Genomic DNA, 24929 nt, shown 5'->3' on the forward strand with positions numbered 1-24929 from the left:
AGTAATAGAAACTTGGAGCTTATGTCAGAATCCACCTTAGTTCCTCAAGTTCCCAAATGCAACTACTTTCTACATAGACTGCTCTTGAGAGCAAAACCCTAGCTCAAGTATTACTTGAGGTTCTAACATGTAAAATTCTAAATGGATTTCATATTTTACAATAAGTGATTATGCTTATGGAAATATGTGTGTCATGTTAAAAGTTCTCCACATTTAAAAAAAAGATTAATTCTAATAGTTTTTCTCAATGAGAAAGTTCTCAGAACTGGTTTTCCTAAGAAACATCTACACTGTTTTCAAATTATGGGGAGATGTAAGAGTGAGAATCTAGCCTCTCACTACTACATGCCATGAGTAACTCCTTTCTAAAGTCTGAAAGCAAAAAATGCGTTATATTGATTTCTAAAGTTAGTAAGAAAAAATGCAAATCAAATTGCATTTACTAGATAGAATGCTAAGAGTTTTTACCTTTTCCTTCGTTATCAACAATAGTCATATCAGCTTTTGCTTTGGCTAATATTTCCATGGACAGTTCGTGGCCCAGTTCTGCAGCCCTCATAGTCGGAGTACAGCCCATTTTGTCTTGCACATCAGGGTGAGCACCAAGGCTCAGGAGAAAGCTGACCATGTCGATGTCATTGGAAACCGAGGCTAAGTGCAGAGCACTGTTTCCATTGACCGGGTCTGTGAAATTGATGAGTTCAGGATATCCGAGCCTGGTCAGCTTCTCTATCTGCTTCTTGTCTTTGTTCCGAACACACTGAAGAACTTTGTAGATCTGCAGGTTCTCAAGTCTCTTATCTGCTAAAGCCATAGTTGACCAGCTTCTTGCAGTGCCTTTGTGGGCCAAACCAAAACTACAGCAGCAAAAATCAAAGCAAAACATGGAACTCAACGTTATTTTCTTCATCTTTACTTTGACTAAATAGTATTTTAAGGTTTTCCTAAGAAGAGATGCTGCTTCTTATGAAACATTATTACCATAATTTATTGCAACTAATTTCATGAAAGCAAAAATTACACATAAGCACAAAAATACTCAGCTAGCATAATGTTAAAATATTTCAAAACAAATCTTCCATCATAAAGTAAACTGGTTATGCCATATTCTTATCTCATTTAATCATCCCTCCTTGACACAGCCTTACTGTTTACCCATGAGGAAGGTGAGGTCAACTAAACTGCCAAGCCTCCCACTACAATGCTCTGTACCAGCACATCTCCCACAATGTAGAGAACACACAGATTACAGCAGTTTAAAAATACTGTAAAAAGTATTTTTACAGTAAAAATACTGTAAAAAAAAAAAAAAAGACTGTGTAGAAATGTTAGCTGCTCAGTATAAACAGGAATCTCTTGAGCTCTGTGAAATACCAAACATGTGATGGATGATTCCTATTTTATCTTATGTGGGGGATGAGGCAGGTGAATGACTGAGACACAACTGTAAATTTTCAATAAATAATCCCACTAACTTGCAATAAGCCTTCTAATACATAATTTTATCTCTTGTGGCTTATTCAATTCCAAAAAACAATATTTTGAGTCAAGTAGTAGACCATGTGGTGGTTGTTCTGTTGCTCAGTTGTGTCCAAATCTTCGTGACCCCATGGACTGCAGCAGGCCAGACTTCCCAATCCTTTACCATCTCCTAGAGCTTGCTCAAACTCAAGTCCATGGAGTCAGTAATGCCATCCAACCAACTCTGTCATCGCCTTCTCCACCTGCCTTCTATCTTTCCCAGCATCAGGATCTTTTCCAATGAGTTGATTCTTCACATCAGGTGGCTAAAGTATTGGAGTTTCAGCTTCAGCATCAGTCCTTCCAATGAATATTCAGGACTGATTTCCTTTAGGATCAACTGGTTTTTTCTTACAGTCCAAGGGACTCTCAAGAGTCTTCTCCAACACCACAGAGTTCATAAGCATCAATTCTTTGGCATTCAGCCTTCTTTGTGGTCCAACTCTCACATCCATATGTGACTAATGGAAAAACCATAGCTTTGACTAGATGGACTTTATTGGCAAAGTAATGTCTCTGCTTTTTAATACACTGTCTAGGTTGTCATAGCTTTTCTTCCAAGGAGCAAGCGTCTTTTAATTTCATGGCTGCAGTCACCATCTGCAGTGATTTTGGAGCTCAAGAAAATAAAATCCGTCACTGTTTCCATTGTTTCCCATCTATTTGCTATGAAGTGATGGGACCAGATACCATGATCTTAGTTTTTTTAATGTTGAGTTTTAAGCCAGGTTCTTCACTCACCTCTTTCACCTTCATTAAGAGACTCTTTAGTTCCTCTTCACTTTCTGCCATAAAGGTGGTGTCATCTGCATATCTGAGGTTATTGATATTACTCTCTGCAATCTTGATTCCAGTTTGTGCTTCATCCAGCCCAGCATTTTGCACAATATACTCTGCATATAAGTTAAATAAGCAGGGTGACAATATGTACTCCTTTCCCCATTTTGAACCAGTCTGTCATTCTATGTCCCATTCTAACTGTTGCTTCTTGACCTGCAAACAGGTTTCACAGGAGGGAGGTCAGGTGGTCTGGTATTTTCATCTCTTTCAGAATTTTCCACAGTTGTGATCCACACAGTCAAAGGCTTTAATGTAGTCAATGAAGCAGAAGTAGATGTTCTTTTGTAATTCTCTTGCTTTAACTATGATCCATTGGATGTTGGCAATTTGATCTCTGGTTCCTCTGCCTTTTCTAAATCCAGCTTGTACATCTGAAATTTCTTGGTTCACGTGTGGTTGAAGCCTAGCTTGGAGGATTTTGACATGACCTTACTAAGCATGTGAAATGAGTGCAATTGTTAGGTATGAAATTAAAAGACTCTTGCTCCTTGGAAGAAAAGCTATGACCAACCTAGACAGCATATTATAAAGAAGAGACATTACTTTGCCACCAAAGGTCTATACAGTCAAGGCTATAGTTTTTCCAGTAGTCATGTATGGATGTGAGAGCTGGACAAAGAAGGCTGAACACTGAAGAACTGATGCTTTCAAACCACAGTGTTGAAGAAGACTCTTGAGAATCCCTTGGACAGCAGGAGATCAAACCAGTCAGTCCTAAAGGAAATCAACTCTGAATATTCATTGAGAGAGCTGATGCTGAAGCTGAAGCTCCAATACTCTGGCCACCTGATATGAAGAGCTGACTCACTGAACAAGACCCTAAAGCTGGGAAAGATAGAAGGCAGGTGGAGAAGAGGATGACAGATGGTTGGATGGCATCACCGACTCAATGGACATGAGTTTAAACAAACTGGGAGATGGTGAAGGACAGGGAAGCCTGGTGAGCTGCAGTCTGTGGGGTTGCAAAGAGTTGGACATGACTGAGTGACTTGTACTTCACTTTACTTCCTGCCCCTGGAACCGCTTGTTGCCTCTGCCTACAGTGTTCTTTGCTCAGAATTTCTGTTGGCTAGCATTCTCACCACTCAAATTGCAGCCAAAATGTTACATGATCCTTTTGGTTTATTTTCTTCACAATATTAAGTAAAATTTCTATATATAACATCTAGAGACCTGAAAACATAGACATATTCCATTTATGGAGTTTATATGGAGTTTATTCCATTTATAGAGACACAGTTGTGTCTCTCCCACTAGTAGCCAGTCTTCACCGCATAGAAGCTTTATATTTTGATTATCATTGTCTCTCAGTCACCCAGAACCTGATTTCTATGAGGAGTCAATAAATATTTGCTCAATAAATGATGACTGAAGGTTAAAAACTTGAGTGGAAGAAACAAAGAAAACGCCTAGGTTTCTGGTTTGAGCAACCTTCGTCTGAGATGGAGTACTCAGGATGGGATCCAGACTGGTTAGGAAGTATAGACGGCTAGGTTTTGAACATGCTGAGTTAGAATTCACAAGGGGATGGGAAACCTTATTCAGGCAGAGATCTGAGCCTGGTGCATGGGAATGATGAGGTTTTTGTCAGTTGCAGTCAGCCCACGACTGGGTGAGGGCAAGGAGGAAGGTGTTCCAGTAAGTGACCACCACAGTCAGATTTGTGCTGGGGCCCTTCCTTTCTTCCTTCTCCTCTGCCTGCTGTTTATACTCTGTGCTTCCTCTTTTGCTGTGGAAAGCATCAGCTATCATGTGGCACGTGGCTTTTATGTTCTGCTTGCTGTAGCCCCTCTGTTCCCTTCTAATCTGTTTACAATGTGTGATGGACTAGGAATTGATGAGGCAATTTGTTAGAACCATGTGTATAAATAGGCTCCCAGTAAGTCCCAAGCTGCTTGAGAACTCATCCTCTTGGCCTTTGGGGCTTGGCTTGGTGACATTTATTTTTGCTGGCATTTATGGCTTGTTTCATTATTATTCGCCTTTTCTGGTTAGGTGCATGGATGTCTTACCTCACACATACATCACATACAGAATAGGATAAGATGCTCCTCTAAAGCTTACTGCTTACACTGAGTTGATGCAACCTCATTTGTGAGGATAGAGACATGTTTCAGTGTTGTCTCTGAGTGCAATGCCCCTACAAATAACTAGCAGCGTATGTCCAATTAAGATACAAGGATGAATTAAGCAGCCACAGGCTTGCATCTCTCTGCTGAAGCTTGGAAATGCTGAGGAGAGAGCAAATGTCTTGTGTAGTGTTCTTTGTGACCAACTGATAAGACTGACCCCCTTGGGGGAAACAGAAGTCCTGCCCTCTAGTCCTGGGTTGCCCGTAGATTGTATAGCATCTCTGATCCTCAGGAGGGTCACAACATACACACACATCTCAGTACGTGTGGGTGGCCCTGGAGCATCTTGGAAAACCCCTATCTAAATATCCCTGTGGACAGTCTCAAAAGGTAGTGGAAAGAATGGAATTCCTCAAATTGAAGTTCATGTTTGGAGTCTGGATATTCTGAAATCATATGGAAATCCACAGGGTGTGTGTGTCCAGGTGCATTTTTCCCTTGTAGGGAGAGATCCGCAGAGTTCATGAACGTCTCAAAGGAGCCTATGAGGCAAGTGTGATTGGTTAGAAAGAGGAGGGGTACAGTGAAAAGGGTGTACATTGGAAACCAGATCTGTTGCTCCCCCCCCCCCACCCCACCTTGTGTTTCCTCCTCCTCTGCGACATTATCTATACAAAGGAGTTGAATAAACCTTGACAAGCCACCTACCTAGCTTGTGCCTTGCTCTCTTCACCTGTGAAATGGGGATAAGAATACTGCACACTTCACCGACTGTGTGAAGCAGAAATGAGATCAGCTTTGTAAAGAATTTAGCCAAGTCTCTTCACACAGGCTGGCCATGAATAAATCAAACATCTGTGGGTTTCAGCTCATCCATAAGACAAGGTTTACATTTCGGGTGTTCTTTACTGTCCCCTACAATTTTAAGTCTCAGAAAAATCTAGAAGGGAGGGAGGGTATGACGTCATTTCAAAAGTCCAGGTGACAGGGACGAAGGTGCCGAGCTCACCTCTTAGTTGCCTCGAGGATCAGGAGCCAAGGATGTCATCGCCCCGACGCGCCTCCTCTCGAGGGGGCGGGTTTTGGCGCGGGTCCCAGACTCGACCCTGGGCTCCCCCAGCCCGGCTTGGGCGGCCAGTCGTGAATGGTGTCCCTTTGGGCAGAGCAGGCTAGCAGGCGCGTGGGGTTGCGGGGAAGCGGGGAAGCGAGTGTGTGTGTCCTTGGGCTCCGGAACCGCCGAGGGCGAAAGCGGCCAGGTCTCCGCAGGGGGCGGGGGAGGGGCCGGCGGCCTGGACGATTGTGAGGTCCAGGCGAGCGTGAGAGGCCTGCTGCCACGGCAACCGGCCAGGTGCGCGGGGCGGGGCGGGGCGGGGCGGGGCGGGGCGGCAGAGTCTCGTCTCCGCCCACCGCCCGCCGCCCTGCCCACGGGGTGGCTCGGTCCTGGAGGGGGGCCCCCGACTAGGATGCGGGAGGGGGTCAGCGCTCACAGAGCGGATGGCGGGGCGGGGGGGAGCGGGGGGGGGGGTGGAGCTGCGGCCCTTGCTGCGGTCTCCAGGAGGCCTCCCCTCCTCATCCTCTTTTCCCACCTCCTGCCCTCATTCAAAAAGTAATTTAATCAGAAAGATAAAGCTCATATAGCGTGTTAGTAGCTCAGTCGTGTCCAACACTTTGCGACCCCATGGACTGTGGCCCGTCAGACTCCTCTGTCCATGAGATCTCCAAGCAAGAATAGTGGAGTGGATTGCCATTCCCTTCTCCAGGGGATCTTCCCCACTCAGGTTTGGAACCCAGGTCTCCTGCGCTGCAAGGAGATTCTTTACTGTCTGAGCTACAGGGAAGCCTAAAGCTCAAATAGCATTGATTAATTAAATTAGTTAATTAAACAGTAAAGTTAAATGAAAATACAATAAATTATACAATAAAATGAAAAGGGAATCTACCTGTCAGAGGAGATAACTGCTGTAGATTCTTACAAATTTTCTTTCTCATGGATCCTAGAAATGTTCTTTTCATACTCTAAGATGTATATATATACACATATACTTAAAAATTTATGTACAAACAGGACAAAATATATCATGGAGATAATTTTATTTCAGGGCCTACAAAATTGCCCTAATATCCCTACCCACCCCCCAATCCCCCAACACATACACACTATTTTGGAGGCAAATTCTGAAAGTTTTATTTGTTCATGTGAATATAAAATATGTATGCTTTTTAAAATAGTATGTAATAGCTTCTGATTAAAAGCAATAGTTCCTTATCCCACCTATCTTCTAGTTTACACTTTATTTAAAAATATGATTGAGGACTATTCCATGAACACAGGAGAGCAATCAGTTAATATATAACACATGGAAAGTATGAAGAATGAAACCATACCATGGCTAAAGAGAAAGCAGCCTGCCTCGAGAGCCTGGGTTTTTCTGCTATACTGCATCTGCCCTTTTCTGACCTCAGAGATAACCACTATTGTGAATTTTGTACTGATCATCCCCTGGCTTTTGAAAAATGTGTTGCTTTCTATGAAAACTTCCCTAAATAATATGTATTCAGTATTGCATGTTTTCAGAATTTATAAAAATGGTACAGAATAGTGTGTTATTGTTTTGATGTTTTTTTCAACATCTTATTTTTGAAATGTATATTTTTGATATGTTTAATTGTTGCTCCTTTATCTTAACAGCTGTAAACTCTTCCATTGTATCACCATTCCATTCCCTATCTAAATCTGTTCTACTACTGTTGAGTATTTAGGCTGTCTCCAGTATTTATTATTAAAAGCAATGATGTTATAATCATGTTTGTACGTGTCTTTAGATTCTCAAGTTCAAGAGTGTCTTTAAAGTATATACCTAAGAGTGAAATTTCTGGGTCATAGGTCATTTATAATGTCAAGATAATGTCAACTTGTTTTCCAGGTGTGTATAACAATTTAGACTCCAGTTACAAGTATGTGTCTTAGCCAAAATTTGCTTTTGTTACACTTTTAACTTTTTGCCAGTCTATTTCATGATTTTATTTTGTATGCTCTGATTACTAATTGTTAATCTAAAAGCTTTGACTGCATGTATCTATTTATTGGAAAGCTACACTATTCACCCTCGATCAGGCACCACACAACTCAGATTATTTTAATAGAATCAGGGCACCATTTCTTTTATTACTGTTTCTCAGTGTAGGGAAAGCCTCACATTTGGGTTTGGCTTGTTGATCTAGTGGGGTTTGGCAGTGAAGAGGAAGTCACTCACTTGGGTCTCAGTTTGTAAAACCAGAATATTATCAGCTACCCTTACAAGCTGTAAAGGAAGTAGGCTTAATATGAATGATCTTGGGAATTCCCTGGCAGTCCAGTGGTTAGGGCTCGTGTTTTCATTGCCAAGGGTGAAGGTTTGATCCCTGGCAGGGCATAAGCCACAAGCCACAAGATGTGGCCAAATATGAAAAACAAACAGATAAAACAAAAAACAAGGAATGAGCTCATCTTGGCTCTGGTGGACAAATGTGACTGATTCTTGGGGAATGCTTCAGTAGATGAACAATTCAAACTCTCTATTACAGGTCATCAGTGGATTTTTACCACGGTAGTCTTCCTCATTCTGGAGACAAAGTTGATGTTGATGTTCAGCTCTGGAGAAGGTTCCTAAAGTTATTTGAGGATTTGGTAGGTTTGGGAAGAGACACACCTAGAAGTCCAAGGGAACAGATTAGTCATGTGTAAACTATGCTTGGATTTATCATAACTCTTGGTGCAAATATTCTGAGTAGAAGTTGGGCAAATGTTTGTTAGTTGATCAAGACCTTGGAGATAAACAAAGCAGTCTGACTCACTCTTATAAGATGGTTTCAGGGAAATTTTCCCCTGAAAGGGTAATCTCTGGGTTCAGTAAAAATTCTCTTTGATTTTATGAGCAGGTAGCTGAAAAGTAGCTTGGCAATAGATAATCATGTTTGATTGTAACCTTTTTGTAGCCTAGGGAGGTTAGTTTGGCTGAGCAGTACATTGATAAATACCAGCTTCCTCTAATGAGGCAGCAGGCATACAAGGGTAAAATTTTAGAAATCCCACATGTTAGTAAATAGACAACCTTTCCCCCTCTTTCACCAGAGATCTTAAAAACACAGAAAAGTTCTTAACGTGAACTTTATTTTTTTCCCCTTAGCCATTTGGCACCAGCGTTGTCAGAACTTGGGCAACACAAAGAAAAAAAAATGGGAGGAAAGGGCATTAATAGAATATAAACTAATGAAAACTTGACAGAAAAGTTTATGGAGTTTTTACTGTTGGGTAGGAAAAGCCTTTCCTCTACCCTTCTAGGTCCTTCTGAGTGGTCTGAGAATTAAATTGACGGGACAGATTAACAGGAGAAAATCAAACAGAAGTTTAGCAACATGTATACAGGAGGGAGACCCAAGAAAACCGAGCTCACTTGCCAATATGGCAGGAGCCCCCACCTTTAAGGCATTTAATGCCATCTTCAGCCAAAGACAAAAGAGGTTGTTGGGGATAGGGGTTTGGGGCTTCAAAGTGGAGATGAAAGAGCAAATATTTGGTAAACAAAATGTTTGAAGAAGCAAGATAAAGAACAGGCCCTTCATCAAATTATTCAGTCTGTGAAAAGAGTGAAAGTATTAGTTGCTCAGTCCTGTCCAACTCCTTGCGACTGCATGGACTGTAGCCCGCCAGGCTCCTCTGTCCATGGAATTCTCCAGGCGAGAATACTGGAGTGGGTTGCCATTCCTTTCTCTAGGGAATCTTCCCAACCCGGGTCTCCTGCATTGCAGACACATTCTTTAGCATCTGAGCCAGAATGGGGAGGTCAAAAGAAAGATGCCCTGACTCTTGAGGCCTTGATTGTTTTTATCTCAAAATAATCTACCTGACAAAGATACTTGGGGTGGCAAGTTTTGCTACCCTATGCCTGAAGCCATGCCCCATAGAGTTAACAGAAGGTGATAAACTAACAGAAATTCTTGAGCTTGTCTTACAAAACAAGAGATATTCTAAGGAACAGCTTGTTAAAACCCCTTTGCTTATAAACTGCCTTCATTAATTAAGCTCGCTTTAGTTATTTTCCTTCTTTTTCTCTCTTTGATTGCATTCCTTCCCAGCTTCACACAGCCCAGTTGCTTTATAGAAACTTGAATCTGGCCCAGTCCCAGGCAGCAGGTTGGGATCATCAACCCTAAAACAGGCCCTGGGCAGGTGTCTGACGATGGCTCATTGACCTCAGATGATGGGAAATCACCCTCACATGCCAAGTGGCTCCATTTTAAATATACAGAAACATGTAACCCAAATGCACAGGCTCAGAACATCAATTACCTCACCTTTCCCCCTTCTCCCAAAAATCATACCCTGTTCCCTACTTCCTCCCTAAATATCCCCAATCCCTTGCCTTCAAGGAGTTGGATCTGAGACTAGTTCTCCTCTCTCCTCAAGTGGCTGCTTTGTGAATAAGCTCAGTTACAAACCTCTGCCTTTGGCTTGCTGAGGATTGAGCACACATATCTGGTTTGGTAGCACACCTGCCTTCCCAACACAAACTGGGAGACAGATGGGTGCATGGGCTAAGCTCTCTGTCCATAATCTAACTTGTGCTTCACTCTTTATCTGATATTAAATAAAACTTTATCTTTAAATTACAACTATGTAATTTAGTATTTCTTACATAGTCCCAGGCTTTCTACAAAATGCTTGATAAATAAAAGTAACTCTACTGAATTATCTCACACATCTTTATTAAAGCATACCATAGAGTAGTCATTTCACAGATGCAATTATATCAATTAAGTTAAATGTGAAAAATATTGAAATATGAATTAGTATCTGTATGGCATGCCAGAGGGTGATAGAACATTTAATTGGAAGTAAAATTTACTGAATCATTGTGGATCTTTTCATAAGATGAAAACAAGGTAGAGTTTGTTGTTATTCTTATATTTTCACAAATATTTACAAATTTCATCTTTTATCACATTCATGTGTTAATAGTTTTCCCCTCTAAAAATACTAAACCTCTCAGGGTACCTCTGTGTTGTGGGGAAGGTTATTTACTATTTTACACTGCACATTTAAAATTTTTGTGTTATACAAGTAAATGATGGATTGATAAGGATTGATGGATTGATAAGAAAGGATTTCCCTTTCTTTCCAAAAGGGAAATGAAAACATGTCAAATAGCTTTGAAATGGAAAATAAATTAGTTGACAATGAAGAATTCTGCTTAATGCTTCCGGAACCAAGTCCCCCTAAACCTGAGCTCCTCTGCTGAATTTATCATTAACCTCTGTCCAAAACTGTATTCACTTTCTTGCTGTGCCCCTGTTCCCCTTGGAATTGAGGAGAATCAAAGAAAAGAAGGGGTTGAAACTCAGCAAGGCCCTGCAGGGCCCACCTACAAAAGTCCCTTTTTGTCTCTCACTTCTTGTTTTTGAAAGCAATAACAACAAATTCCTCTAAGCTTTATTTGAGTTCCAAAGAACAGTCTCAAGTAGTGAAGGAACACACAAAAGAAAAGCAGTTAAGCAAGAAAAGTAGTGATAGCTTAAGCAATAGCTTAAACAGTAATTTGACTGCAAAACAGAGTTCTAGTTCCTCCTCAGGAGATAGACATACCATGCCTTATCTTTGAATTGTTCTGCAGAAACTAAGACCCCTCCCCTCCCACCAAGGTAGAGAATGATGGCTTCCTGCTGACCACAGCACCTAGACCCCAGACTGTTTGGCATCTGATTATTAAGATTCATGAACATCACCTTGTTACCTCACCACCAACCAATGAGAAGAAAGTCCATGAACTGCCACGTGGTACGTGCGTGTACACTCCATGAACTGCCCTGCCTGTGTGCTCAGTCATGTCTGACTCTTTGCAACCCTGTGGAATGTAGCCCATCAGGCTCCTCTATTCATGGACATTTCCAGACAAGAATATTGGAATTGTGAGGCGAGCAGAAGTAATGCCATGGCAGGCAGCTTAGATTAGGAGTAGGCCTTCCTACTTCTGGGTGGTAAGATTATCAGGCCACCTGGATCAGCTTTCGATTAACACTGACAGCTGTTTGCCAATTAGGAACGGGGCAGAAACCCCAGGGAAAGTCCTGCACGCGCAAAAGTTTTGACCAATGAAATTGCTTTGCAATCCGCTTAAACCAACTACCAACGGCGTGTGCTCACCCTATAAATTTGTGTAACAGCTTGGGCTCGGGGCTCTCTGACCCCACACCACTGCGTTGGATGCGGCAGGAGCCCTGACTCGAGTCAGCAATAAACTTCCCTTTTTGCGAATTGCATTGTCTCGGAGGCCTTCTCTCTTCCCGCTCGGGGATTCGGACATCGGGCATAACAGGAATGGGTTGCCATTTCCTACTCCAGGAAACCGTCCCAACCCAGGAACTGAACCCACACCTCCCGTGTCTCCTGCATTGGCAGACAGCTTCTTGACCTCTGAGCCACCTGGGAAGTTGTGAACTGCCACGCTCACTGTAAACGTTGCCTTTGAAAAACTTTCCTTGAAAGCCACTGGTAAGTTTGTCTCCTCTGACCATGAACTGCCCTTTCTCCTTGCTTGCTGCTACTGTTGTGCTGTGCTGTCATGTCAAAGTCTTTGCAACCCCATGGACTGAAGCCTTCCAGGCTCCTCTGTCCATGGAATTTTATAGGCTAGGATACTGGAGCGGGTTGCCATTTCCTCCTCCAGGGGATCTTCTCAACCCAGAGACTGAACCTGCGTCTCTTGCATTTTAGGGGAATTCTTTACCACTGTGCCACCTAGGAAGCCTTTTTCCTTGCTTCAGTTCAGTTCAGTTCAGTTGCTCAGTTGTGTCTAACTCTTCACAACTGCAGCACGCCAGGCCTCCCTGTCCACCACCAATTCCTCAGTTTGCTCAAACTCAAGTCCATCGAGCCGGTGATGCCATCCAACCATCTCATCCTCTGTCGTCCCCTTCTCCTCCCACCTTCAATCTTTCCCAGCATCAGGGTTGCTTCAAATGAGTCATGTTTTCCCATCAGGTGGCCAAAGTACTGGAGCTTCAACCTCAGCATCAGTCCTTCCAATGAGCACCCAGGACTGATCTCCTTCAGGATGGACTGGGTGGATCTCCTTGCATCCAGGGGATTCTCTTTCCTTGCTTGGTGCCCTGCAAATAAACACTATATTTTTCTTCGCTGCAACCTGGTGTCAGTAAAGTGAACTTGCTTAGTGGTAGCAAGTGGACCCGACCCAAGTTTGGTCTGTCAATGCTTTGATTAAGAATTTAGATTGATCCATGTGCATTATAGCCATTAGCAAACAATCCCTGAGTTGAAGAAATATTGAGCAACTCTCCTTTAGAATATGAAAAGTTTGTGGATAAAGGTATTTATATCAGGATCTGCACTTTTCTCTGATCATATGCGGAAATGATCGTGAATCTGAAGTAAACACCTCAAAAATTCTCTTGATCCACAGTGAAGAAAGAAGAGCAAAAGGATGTTCCTTACTCCTTGACTGTATTAGGGGTAAGATATAATCCACTGCAGTTGCCCACAAACAGTGCACTCGGAGAGGAATTCAGGATGAAAAATAAGACAAGGCACTCTGTGCTTTGGATAAGTAGTCCTCTTCGATAGTTTGATGTATATTTGAGGGAGAATGCTAATGAACCTAGATTCTTGCATCTTCCCATACATAGCAAAACACTAAAATCATTAACTCCACATACCTGTTCTTTGTGATTAGCAATAATCTTTCACCAAGATGTATGATTGACTGCATGTGTTCCCTAGCCATGAATCATATATAAACTTGCTTTCTCCTTGTCTCCTTGGAGCAGTTTCTTTGGGACTAACTGAGTCATTGTCTCCTAGGTTATAGTCCTCAGTAGGATCCTTAATAAAACTTAAACTCACAACTTTCATGTCGTGCATTTTAATTTGACACCAGCATATTTTCATTATTCATAGGCTACTAGTATACTAAATTCTTAAAGAGACAGGAATACCCGACCACCTTACCTGTCTTCTTAGACGTCTATATGCAGTTCAAGAAGCAACAGTTAGAACTGGACATGGGACAACAGACTGGTTCCAAATAGGGAAAGGAGTACATCAAGGCTGTATATTGTCACCCTGCTTATTTAACTTATGCAGAGTACATCATGCAAATGCCAGGCTGAATGAATAACATGCTGGAATCACTGCCAGAAGAAATATCAACAACCTCAGATATGCAGATGATACCACTTTAATAGCAGAAAGAAAAGAGGAACTGAAAAGCCTCTTGATGGAGGAGAGGAGAGTGAAACAGCTGGCTTAAAATTCAGTATTCAAAAAATGAAAATCATGACATCTGGCAAATACATGGGGGAAACAATGGAAACGGTGACAGATTTTAATTTCTTGGGCTCCAAACTCAGTGCGTATGGTGACCGCAGCCACAAAATTAAGATGCTTGCTCCTTGGAAGAAAAACTGTGACAACCTAGAAAACATGTTAAAAGGCAAAGACATCAATAATAAAGGCAATGGTATAATTAAGGTAGAAATGAAGCAATATGTGTAGAAAAAATATTTCCATATTCACTTTTGAGAAAAGTTATAGTAAAACAGAAGGATTAGCTTATAGTACTAGGGTGGGAATATTAAGTTATTTAACTTCTTATCTGTGTTTATTAATGATTAATTAACATATAATCTAAATGACATATATACAAGCTTTTCACACATATTTTATGTACATACATATATGTGCATGTGTGTCCATATACATGTATGCATACCTATGAAAACAAAATTGTATTTCAGAATCTGTTAGTGCCTTTGTTCTGAAATCTTACCTGGAAGAAAATACAGCTTATATTGTATCCTTGTAACAATAAGAGACGTGTTGATATAAATGATAAAAATTTTTAACAGAGGTTAAAAACAAAACAAAACGAGAGAAAAAGAAAAGCAAAGACATCACTTTGTTGACAAATGTCTACATAGTCAAATCTATGGTTTTTCCAGTAGTCATGTATGGATGTGAGAGTTGGACCATAAAGAAGACTGCGTGGTAAAGAATTGATGCTTTCAAACTGTGGTGTTGGAGAAACACTTGAGAGTCCCTTGGACAGCAAGATGGTCAAACCAGTCAATCTTAAGGGAAATCAACCCTGAATGTTCATTGGAAGGACGGATGCTGAAGCTCCAATACTTTGGCCACCTGATGTGAAGGGTCAACTCATTGGAAAAGACCCTGATGCTGGGAAAGATTGAGGGCAGGGGGAGAAAGGGGTGACAGAGGATGAGATGGTTGGATGGCATCATGACTCAACTGACACAAGTTTGAGCAAACTTCGGGAGATGGTGAAGGACAGAGAAGCCTGGTGTGCTGCAGTCCATGGTGTGGCGAAGAGTCGGACATGACTTAGTGACTGAACAACAGCTGGTATTACTTAGGTCCTGTTGGAGGGAAAGAAATTTTCCTCACCCCTCTAAGTTCTTCTGGATGATCTAAGAATTAAATTGATATGATATAGATTAACAAGAGAATATACATTATTTAAGACATATGGGAACTACACATACATGAGAGGGTCAGAGAACCTCACATATATCAGAGGATCAGAAACAGAAGTGTAAAATGAGTTCTGTATGCCATCCTGAGCTAAGGAATGGGATAGGGGCTTGGGGCTTCTGAGGACAGAAGGGTCTTTCACAGGATGATAAGAAAAAAAACAGATGTCTGGTAACCAAATTGCCCTGCTATATAGATGAGGGCACTTAGATAAAGTACATCTGTAGTAATAACTCTTTCCTGGGAAGGAGACCCAGCTTAAATTCATCTGGGTAGTTAAAGGAAGCGTGGTAGTTTCTTTTAAACCTTCAGGATCTTGATTTCTATTAGCTCAAAATAATCCTCATCCAAAAGTACACATTTTAGGGGAAGTTCATTCTGAACCTCTACACCATGTATTTGGCTATTTTTAAATTCACTGTATTGATCTTTTAGAATACATTAAATTTCTTGCATAAGTATATTTTTATCATTTGTCTTATATTCCTATTAATTTTTGCTTAATGTGTTTAGCTGCCATACCGTTTGTGCATATAAATTTATGACATTTCTGATGCCTAACTTTTGCCTTTTATTGTTAAATAACGTCTCTTCTTAGTGTTCATAACTTTTCCTTCTTCCTAGTTCAATATTCATTTCTTTTTTGTTTGCTATACCTCAATCTCTTATTTTTAAACATTTTTTATCAATGTATTTGGTTTATTCTGCTGTGATATCTTTTTCTTTATTTTTCTGGTTTATTCAAATTCCTCCTTGCTAACTTAGGAAATCTGAAAGGCTTTTCTATCTGATTAATAACCGCCTTCCATTTTCAGTCACTAATAATCTATTATTTTATTTTATAAAAATAGTATAACTTTCCCCCATCTATCTCCATATGTTCTGTTCACTTATGCTTCCCTTAATCTAAAAACAATTTCACTTCCCCATTTTACTTTTCCACCCCTAGATGAGATCTTGGGAATGATCTTGTTATATCCCTCCAGTCTTCTTAGCGAGATTCCCTCCAAGCCCAGTTGCAACTCTTGAGTTGGCCAAGATAATTTAGAGTTTCAAATCTGAGACAGTTGCTTTATTGACAGTATGACTCTTCTATGTCAACACATATGACATAGTCCTAAAAAACCAATCTTTTCTCACCAAAAGGCCAGTTTCACGTTGTGCTTATGAGCTTGGGCACCAGAGTCATTATCTGGGCTTGTGTCTCAGCTTCCTTGCCTGCTAACCATGTGTGATACTGTGATTTATAGTAAGAAATATCTTTGGTCTTCACCCCCATTTCTGGCACAGAGCTCCTGAAACCCTTGGAATTCCTAAATGATGAGAGAAACAAAGATGTCTTTTTGTTATGTTAATGAGGTGACTTTTGAACCCCACCTAAGGATGGGGACTGGTTTTCAGGAGAAACACCCTTGTGATTAGCAGGTTGGAGATTCTAATCCCAACCCCCCACCTCCGGAGAGGGAAGAGGGATTAGAGGATGAATCAATCACCAGTGGCCAATTAGCTAATCAATCACAACTATGTCATAAAGCCTCCATAAACCCCCAAAAGGATGAGATTTAGAGAGCTTCCAGGTAGAACCAGGAAGTTTCCATGTGACACTGTGCGGGTGTTCAGACTCCACAAAAACAGTAACTCCTTTGTCAGGACTCAGGACTTTGCCCTATGGATCTCTTCGTCTGGCTGTTGATTAATATCCTTTAATATTGTTTGTAATACACCAACAATGTAGTGAGCAGACACTGAGTCTTTTGAGCCATTCTAGCAAATTAACCAAATCCAAAGAAGGGATCATGGGAACCTCCAATGTACAGCAGTTTTGTCAGAAATCTAGGTGACAACCTTGACTTACTATTGGCATCTGAAGTGAAGGGCAGTCTTGTGGGAATGAACCCTCTACCCTGATGCTAACATGGGTAGATAGTATCAGAATTGAGTTGAATTGTAGGACACCCATGGGATTCTCTTGCTTTTTCTATGATCCAATGATGGCAATTTGATCTGGTTCCTCTGCCTTTTCTAAATCCAGCTTGAACAACTGGAAGTTCTCAGTTCACATACTGTTGAAGCCTCACTTGGAGGATTTTGAGCATTACTTAGCTAGCTTGTGAGATGAGTGCAACTGCGTGGTAGTTTGAAGATTCTTTGGCATTGCCTTTCTTTGGGATTGGAATGAAAATGGAGCTTTTCCAGTCCTGTGGCCACTGCTAAGTTTTTAAAATTTGCTGGCATATTGAGTGCAGCACTTTCACAGCATCACCTTTTAGGATTTGAAATAACTCAGCTGGAATTCTTCCATCACCTCCCCTAGCTTTATTTGTAGTGACGCTTCCTAAGGCCCACTTGACTTCACTCAAGGATGTCTGACTCTAGGTGAGTGATCACATCGTTGTGGTTATCTGGGTCATTAAGATATTTTTGTATAGTTCTTCTGTGTATTCTTGCCTTCTCTTCTTAATATCTTCTGCTTCTGTTAGGTCAGGAAAGGAGTATGTCAAGGCTGTAAATTGTCACCCTGCTTATTTAACTTATATGCAGTGTACATCACGAGAAACGCTGGGCTGGATGAAGCACAAACTGGAATCAAGATTGCTGAGAGAAATATCAACAACCTCAGATATGCATAAGACACCACCTTTATGGCAGAAAGCAAAGAACTAAAGAACTAAGATAAAAGTGAAAGAGGAGAGTGAAAAAGTTGGCTTAAAACTCAACATTCATGAAACTAAGATCATGGCATCCGGCCCCATCACTTCATGGCAAATAGATGGGGAAACAATGGAAACAGTGACAGACTCTTATTATTTGGGGCTCCAAAATCACTTCAGATGGTGACTGCAGCCATGAAATTAAAAGATGCTTTCTCCTTGGAAGAAAAGTTATGACAAATCTAGACAGCATATTAAAAAGCAGAGACATTACTTTACCAATAAAGGTCCATCTAGTCAAGGCTATGGTTTTTCCAGTAGTCATGTGTGGATGTGAGAGTTGGACCATGAAGAAAGCTGAGTGCTGAAGAATTGATGCTTTTGAACTGTGGTGTTGGAGAAGACTCTTGAGAGTCCGTTGGACTGCTAGGAGATCCAACCAGTCCATCCTAAAGGAGATCAGTCCTGGGTGTTCATTGGAAGGACTGATGCTGAAGTTGAAGCTCCAATACTTTGGCCACCTGATACAAAGAACTGACTCATTGGAAAAAAACCCTTATGCTGGGAAAGATTGAAGGTGGGAGGAGAAGGGGATGACAGAGGATGACATGGATGGATGGCATCACTGACTCAATGGACATTAGTTTGAGCAAGCTCCAGGAGATAGTGACAGACAGGGAAGCACGAATCAGTAGGCTTAAGGCTGTTCCTACTATGCCTGCTCAAGCACCAAATAATAGATACAGAGTACAGATATCTTTATGGTTAGTTGAAATAATCAGCGGTTAATGAACATAGGTAGAATGGCTGAGTGAAGCATTAGACTGTAAATCTAAAGACAGAGGTTTATACTCCTCTTTTTACCAAGTCCTGTGGTGAAATTTCATGTTGAATTGCAAATTCAAAGAAGCAGCTTCAAACTCTGCCGGGGCTTCTCCCGCCTTTTTTTCTTCAGTTCCGTCACTCAGTCATGTCTGACTCTTTGCAACCCCATGGACACCATGGGGGGTTTGATATTGTGATATGGCGGGGGTTTTATATTGATAATTGTTGTAATAAAGTTAATGGCCCCTAGAATTGAAGAGACACCTGCCAGGTGTAAAGAAAAAATAGTCAAGTCTACTGAAGCCCCTGTGTGAGCTAAATTACCAGCTAGAGGGGGATATACAGTTCAGCCTGTTCCTGCGCCAGCTTCAACTATAGATGATGCTAAAAGTAGTAAGAAAGAGGGAGGGAGGAGTCAAAAGCTTATATTGTTTATTCGAGGGAATGCTATGTCTGGGGCACCAATTATTAGGGGAACTAGTCAATTACCAAATCCTCCAATTATAATTGGCATAACTATGCAGAAAATTATTACGAATGCATGTGCGGTTACAATAACATTATAAATTTGGTCATCTCCAAGCAGAGTACCAGGTTGGCCCAGTTCAGCACGAAGATGACTACCCAAAGCCCATGTAGAAGCCCCTATTGCAGGCTCCATGGTCCTTGCAGCAATTCTACTAAAATTAGGAGGATATGGTATACTACGGATCACAACATTTTTAAATCCACTTACCGAGTTTATAGCATATCCCTTTATTATACTGTCCTTATGAGGCATAATTATAACCAGCTCAATCTGCCTCCGCCAAACAGACCTTAAATCATTAATTGCTTATTCCTCCGTTAGTCATATAGCACTTGTCATTGTAGCCATCCTCATTCAGACACCTTGAAGCTATATGGGAGCCACAGCCCTAATAATCACTCACGGCCTCACCTCATCTATACTCTTTTGCCTAGCAAATTCCAACTATGAACGAATCCATAGTCGAACAATAATTTTAGCCCGAGGCCTACAAACCTTTCTTCCACTTATAGCCACCTGATGACTTCTAGCAAGCCTAACTAACTTAGCTCTCCCTCCAACAATTAACCTAATTGGAGAACTATTTGTAGTAATATCCTCTTTCTCATGGTCCAACATCACAATTATTTTAATAGGAGTAAACATAGTAATTACTGCCCTATATTCCCTTTACATACTAATCACAACACAACGAGGCAAATACACCCACCATATCAACAATATCTCGCCCTCCTTTACACGAGAAAATGCCCTCATATCATTACACATATTACCACTATTATTACTATCATTAAACCCAAAAATTATTCTAGGACCTTTGTACTGTAAATATAGTTTAAAAAAAACATTAGATTGTGAATCTAATAATAGAAGCTTATATCTCCTTATTTACCGAAAAAGTATGCAAGAACTGCTAACTCTATGCCCCCGTGTATAATAGCACGGCTTTTTCGAACTTTTAGAGGATGACAGAAATCCGTTGGTCTTAGGAACCAAAAAATTGGTGCAACTCCAAATAAAAGTAATAAACCTATTCTCCTCCTTTACACTAGTTACCCTGCTGCTGCTAACTATCCCCATCATAACTACAAGTTCTGACAACTATAAAGCTTCTAACTACCCACTCTACGTAAAAACAACCATCTCATGTGCTTTTATCACCAGTATAATTCCCACAATAATATTTATTCATACTGGCCAAGAAATAATTATCTCAAACTGACACTGATTAACTATTCAAACTATTAAACTATCACTTAGCTTCAAAATAGATTATTTCTCAATAATATTTGTGCCAGTAGCATTATTTGTTACATGATCCATTATAGAATTTTCAATGTGGTATATACACTCAGACCCCAACATTAATCAATTCTTCAAATATCTTCTCCTGTTTCTCATTACTATACTTATTCTCGTCACAGCAAATAATCTATTTCAATTATTCATTGGATGAGAAGGTGTAGGAATCATATCATTTTTACTTATTGGATGATGATATGGACGAGCAGACGCAAACACAGCAGCCCTACAAGCAATTCTATATAATCGTATCGGTGATATCGGTTTTATCCTAGCAATAGCATGATTCCTCACAAATCTTAACGCCTGAGACTTCCAACAAATCTTCATATTAAACCCAAACAACTCTAATATACCCCTAATGGGCCTTGCACTAGCCGCAACTGGAAAATCCGCCCAATTTGGTCTGCATCCATGACTGCCCCCTGCTATAGAAGGCCCCACTCCCGTCTCAGCATTACTCCACTCAAGCACAATAGTAGTAGCAGGCATTTTCCTATTGATCCGTTTCCACCCACTGACAGAAAACAACAAATTTGCACAATCCATCCTACTATGCCTAGGGGCTATCACTACCCTATTTACAGCAATATGTGCTCTCACCCAGAATGATATCAAAAAAAATTATCGCTTTTTCCAGCCAACTAGGCCTTATAATAGTAACAATTGGTATTAACCAACCCTATCTAGCATTCCTCCATATCTGCACACACGCCTTTTTCAAAGCCATACTATTTATATGCTCTGGCTCTATCATCCACAGTCTAAATGACGAACAAGACATTCGAAAAATAGGGGGCCTATTCAAAGCCATGCCATTTACCACAACAGCCCTAATCATTGGCAGCCTCGCACTAACAGGAATACCTTTCCTTACTGGATTCTATTCCAAAGACCTAATTATTGAAGCCGCTAACACGTCGTACACCAACGCCTGAGCCCTCTTAATAACACTAATCGCCACCTCCTTCACAGCAATTTACAGCACCCGCATTATTTTCTTTGCACTCTTAGGACAACCCCGATTCCCAACCCTAATTACTATTAATGAAAACAACCCTTTCCTAATAAATTCCATTAAACGCCTAATAATTGGAAGCCTTTTTGCAGGATTTATTATTTCCAACAATATCCCTCCAACAACAATTCCTCAACTAACAATACCTTATCATTTAAAAATAATAGCCCTGACAGTAACAATCCTAGGCTTTATTTTAGCACTAGAAATCAGTAACATAACCCAAAACCTAAAATTCAATTACTCAACAAATATTTTTAAATTCTCTAATATACTAGGATATTTCCCTACAATCATACACCGCCTGGCTCCTTACATAAATCTAACAATAAGTCAAAAATCAGCATCCTCTCTCCTAGACTTAATTTGACTCGAAAATATTTTACCTAAAACAACTTCACTTATCCAAACAAAAATATCAATCATGATTACAAACCAAAAAGGCTTAATTAAACTGTATTTCCTCTCCTTCCTAGTTACAATTACTGTTAGTATAGTCCTATTTAATTTCCACGAGTAATCTCCATAATAACCACTACACCAATTAACAAAGACCACCCAGTCACAATAACTAATCAAGTACCATAACTGTAGAGAGCCGCAATTCCTATAGCCTCCTCACTAAAAAATCCAGAATCTCCCGTATCATAAATAACCCAATCTCCTAACCCATTAAATTGAAACACAATCTCCACCTCCTCATCTTTTAATACATAATAAACCATCATAACTTCCATTAACAGACCAGTAACAAATGCCCCTAACACAGTCTTATTAGACACCCAAATCTCAGGATATCGCTCCGTAGCTATTGCCGTTGTATAACCAAAAACCACTATTATCCCTCCTAAATAAATTAAGAATACCATTAAACCCAGAAAAGACCCACCAAAATTTAACACAATACCACAACCAACCCCACCACTCACAATTAATCCCAACCCCCCATAAATAGGCAAAGGTTTCGAAGAAAATCCTACAAAACCAAGCACAAAAATAATACTTAGGATAAATACAATGTGTGTTATCATTATTCTCACATGGAATCTAACCATGACTAATGATATGAAAAACCATCGTTGTCATTCAACTACAAGAACACTAATGACCAATATCCGAAAAACCCACCCATTAATAAAAATTGTAAACAACGCATTCATTGACCTCCCAGCCCCATCAAACATTTCATCCTGATGAAATTTCGGCTCCTTGCTAGGAATTTGCCTAATTCTACAAATTCTCACAGGCCTATTCCTAGCAATACACTACACATCTGATACAATAACAGCATTTTCCTCTGTCACCCATATCTGTCGAGATGTCAATTATGGCTGAATTATTCGATATATACACGCAAACGGAGCATCAATATTTTTCATCTGTCTATTTATACATGTAGGACGAGGCCTGTACTACGGATCATATACTTTTCTAGAGACATGAAACATCAGAGTAATCCTCCTGTTTACAGTTATAGCCACAGCATTCGTAGGATATGTTCTACCATGAGGACAAATATCATTCTGAGGAGCAACAGTCATTACCAATCTCCTCTCAGCAATTCCATACATTGGCACAAACCTAGTTGAATGAATCTGAGGAGGCTTTTCAGTAGACAAAGCAACCCTGACCCGATTTTTCGCTTTCCACTTTATTCTCCCATTTATCATCGCAGCACTTGCTATAGTACACTTACTCTTCCTTCACGAGAGAGGATCCAATAACCCAACAGGAATCCCATCAGACGCAGATAAAATCCCCTTCCATCCCTACTATACCATTAAAGATATCTTAGGCATCCTACTTCTAGCTCTCTTCTTAATATTACTAGTATTATTCGCACCAGACCTGCTTGGAGACCCAGACAACTACACCCCAGCAAACCCACTCAACACACCCCCTCATATTAAACCTGAATGATATTTCCTATTTGCATACGCAATCCTGCGATCAATTCCCAATAAGCTAGGAGGAGTCTTAGCTCTAGTCTCATCTATCCTAATCTTAATTCTTATACCTCTCCTTCACACATCCAAACAACGCAGCATGATATTCCGACCATTCAGCCAATGCTTATTCTGAATTTTAGTAGCAGACCTACTAACACTCACATGAATCGGAGGACAACCAGTTGAATATCCCTTTATCATTATTGGACAACTAGCATCTGTCTTATACTTTTTCATTATCCTAGTCCTCATACCAGTCACCAGCACAATCGAAAACAACCTTCTAAAATGAAGATAAGTCTTTGTAGTATACTCAATACACTGGTCTTGTAAACCAGAAAAGGAGAACAACCAACCTCCCTAAGACTCAAGGAAGAAGCCATAGCTCCACTATCAACACCCAAAGCTGAAGTTCTATTTAAACTATTCCCTGATGCTTATTAATATAGCTCCATAAAAATCAAGAACTTTATCAGTATTAAATTTCCAAAAATTTTAATAATTTAATACAGCTTTTTCACTCAACATCCAATTTACATTTTACATCCCACTAACTACACAACAAGACATATGATATAACCTTATGCGCTTATAGTACATAAAATTAATGTATTAGGACATATTATGTATAATAGTACATTATATTACATGCCCCATGCTTATAAGCATGTATTTTCTATTATTTATAGTACATAGTACATGTCATTGTTCATCGTACATAGCACATTAAGTCAAATCAGTCCTTGTCAACATGCGTATCCCGTCCCTTAGATCACGAGCTTGGTCACCATGCCGCGTGAAACCAGCAACCCGCTGGGCAGGGATCCCTCTTCTCGCTCCGGGCCCATGAATCGTGGGGGTAGCTATTTAATGAATTTTATCAGACACCTGGTTCTTTCTTCAGGGCCATCTCATCTAAAATCGCCCACTCTTTCCTCTTAAATAAGACATCTCGATGGACTAATGACTAATCAGCCCATGCTCACACATAACTGTGGTGTCATACATTTGGTATTTTTAATTTTTGGGGGGATGCTTGGACTCAGCAATGGCCGTCTGAGGCCCCGACCCGGAGCATGAATTGTAGCTGGACTTAACTGCATCTTGAGCATCCCCATAATGATAGGCATGGGCATTGCAGTCAATGGTCACAGGACATAGTCATTATTTCATGAGTCAACCCTAAGACCTTTATTCCCCCCCCCCCATTATTTTCCCCCTTATATAGTTATCACCATTTTTAACACACTTCTCCCTAGATATTATTTTAAATTTATCACATTTCCAATACTCAAATTAGCACTCCAGAAGGAGGTAAGTATATAAGCGCCAATTTTTCCCTAATTATGCACAGTTAATGTAGCTTAAACAGTAAAGCAAGGCACTGAAAATGCCTAGATGAGTGTATTGACTCCATAAACACACAGGTTTGGTCCCAGCTTTCCTATTAACCCTTAATAGACTTACACACGCAAGCATCCGCACCCCAGTGAAAATGCCCTCCAAGTTAGTAAGACTAAGAGGAGCTGGTATCAAGCACACACCCGTAGCTCACGACACCTTGCACAGCCACACCCCCACGGGAGACAGCAGTGATGAAAATTAAGCCATAAACGAAAGTTTGACTAAGCCATATTAATCAGGGTTGGTAAATTTCGTGCCAGCCACCGCGGTCATAC

General features: G+C 40.6%; 1 protein-coding gene and 1 long non-coding RNA gene across 4 annotated transcripts in view; one reads left to right on the forward strand and one right to left on the reverse strand.

The window, feature by feature from the left end:
- Nucleotides 1-24929, reverse strand: part of ANKEF1 (ankyrin repeat and EF-hand domain containing 1) — a 99061-nt gene that overhangs the window by 19374 nt on the left and 54758 nt on the right. The window contains exons 1-2 of one of the 3 annotated variants that reach the window (XM_043479853.1): nt 5443-5921; nt 469-857 (exon numbers count right to left, since the gene is read on the reverse strand). The exons of 1 other annotated variant lie outside the window; for it this stretch is intronic. In XM_043479853.1, coding sequence (XP_043335788.1) covers nt 469-814 — 346 coding nt within the window. In that variant the 5' untranslated portion in view covers nt 815-857; nt 5443-5921. Of the gene's footprint in view, nt 1-468; nt 858-2262; nt 2296-5442; nt 5922-24929 lie in introns of those variants that run through there. One more of the 3 variants, XM_043479854.1, reaches the window with a different exon arrangement.
- On the forward strand, nt 3860-23548 carry LOC122448510. The gene is made up of 3 exons (XR_006271640.1): nt 3860-3870; nt 13533-13542; nt 18756-23548. It is a non-coding gene; the product is annotated as an uncharacterized LOC122448510 (long non-coding RNA).

The sequence above is a fragment of the Cervus canadensis genome, chromosome 10 (assembly GCF_019320065.1).
Source record: "Cervus canadensis isolate Bull #8, Minnesota chromosome 10, ASM1932006v1, whole genome shotgun sequence".
Taxonomy (NCBI): Eukaryota; Metazoa; Chordata; class Mammalia; order Artiodactyla; family Cervidae; genus Cervus; species Cervus canadensis.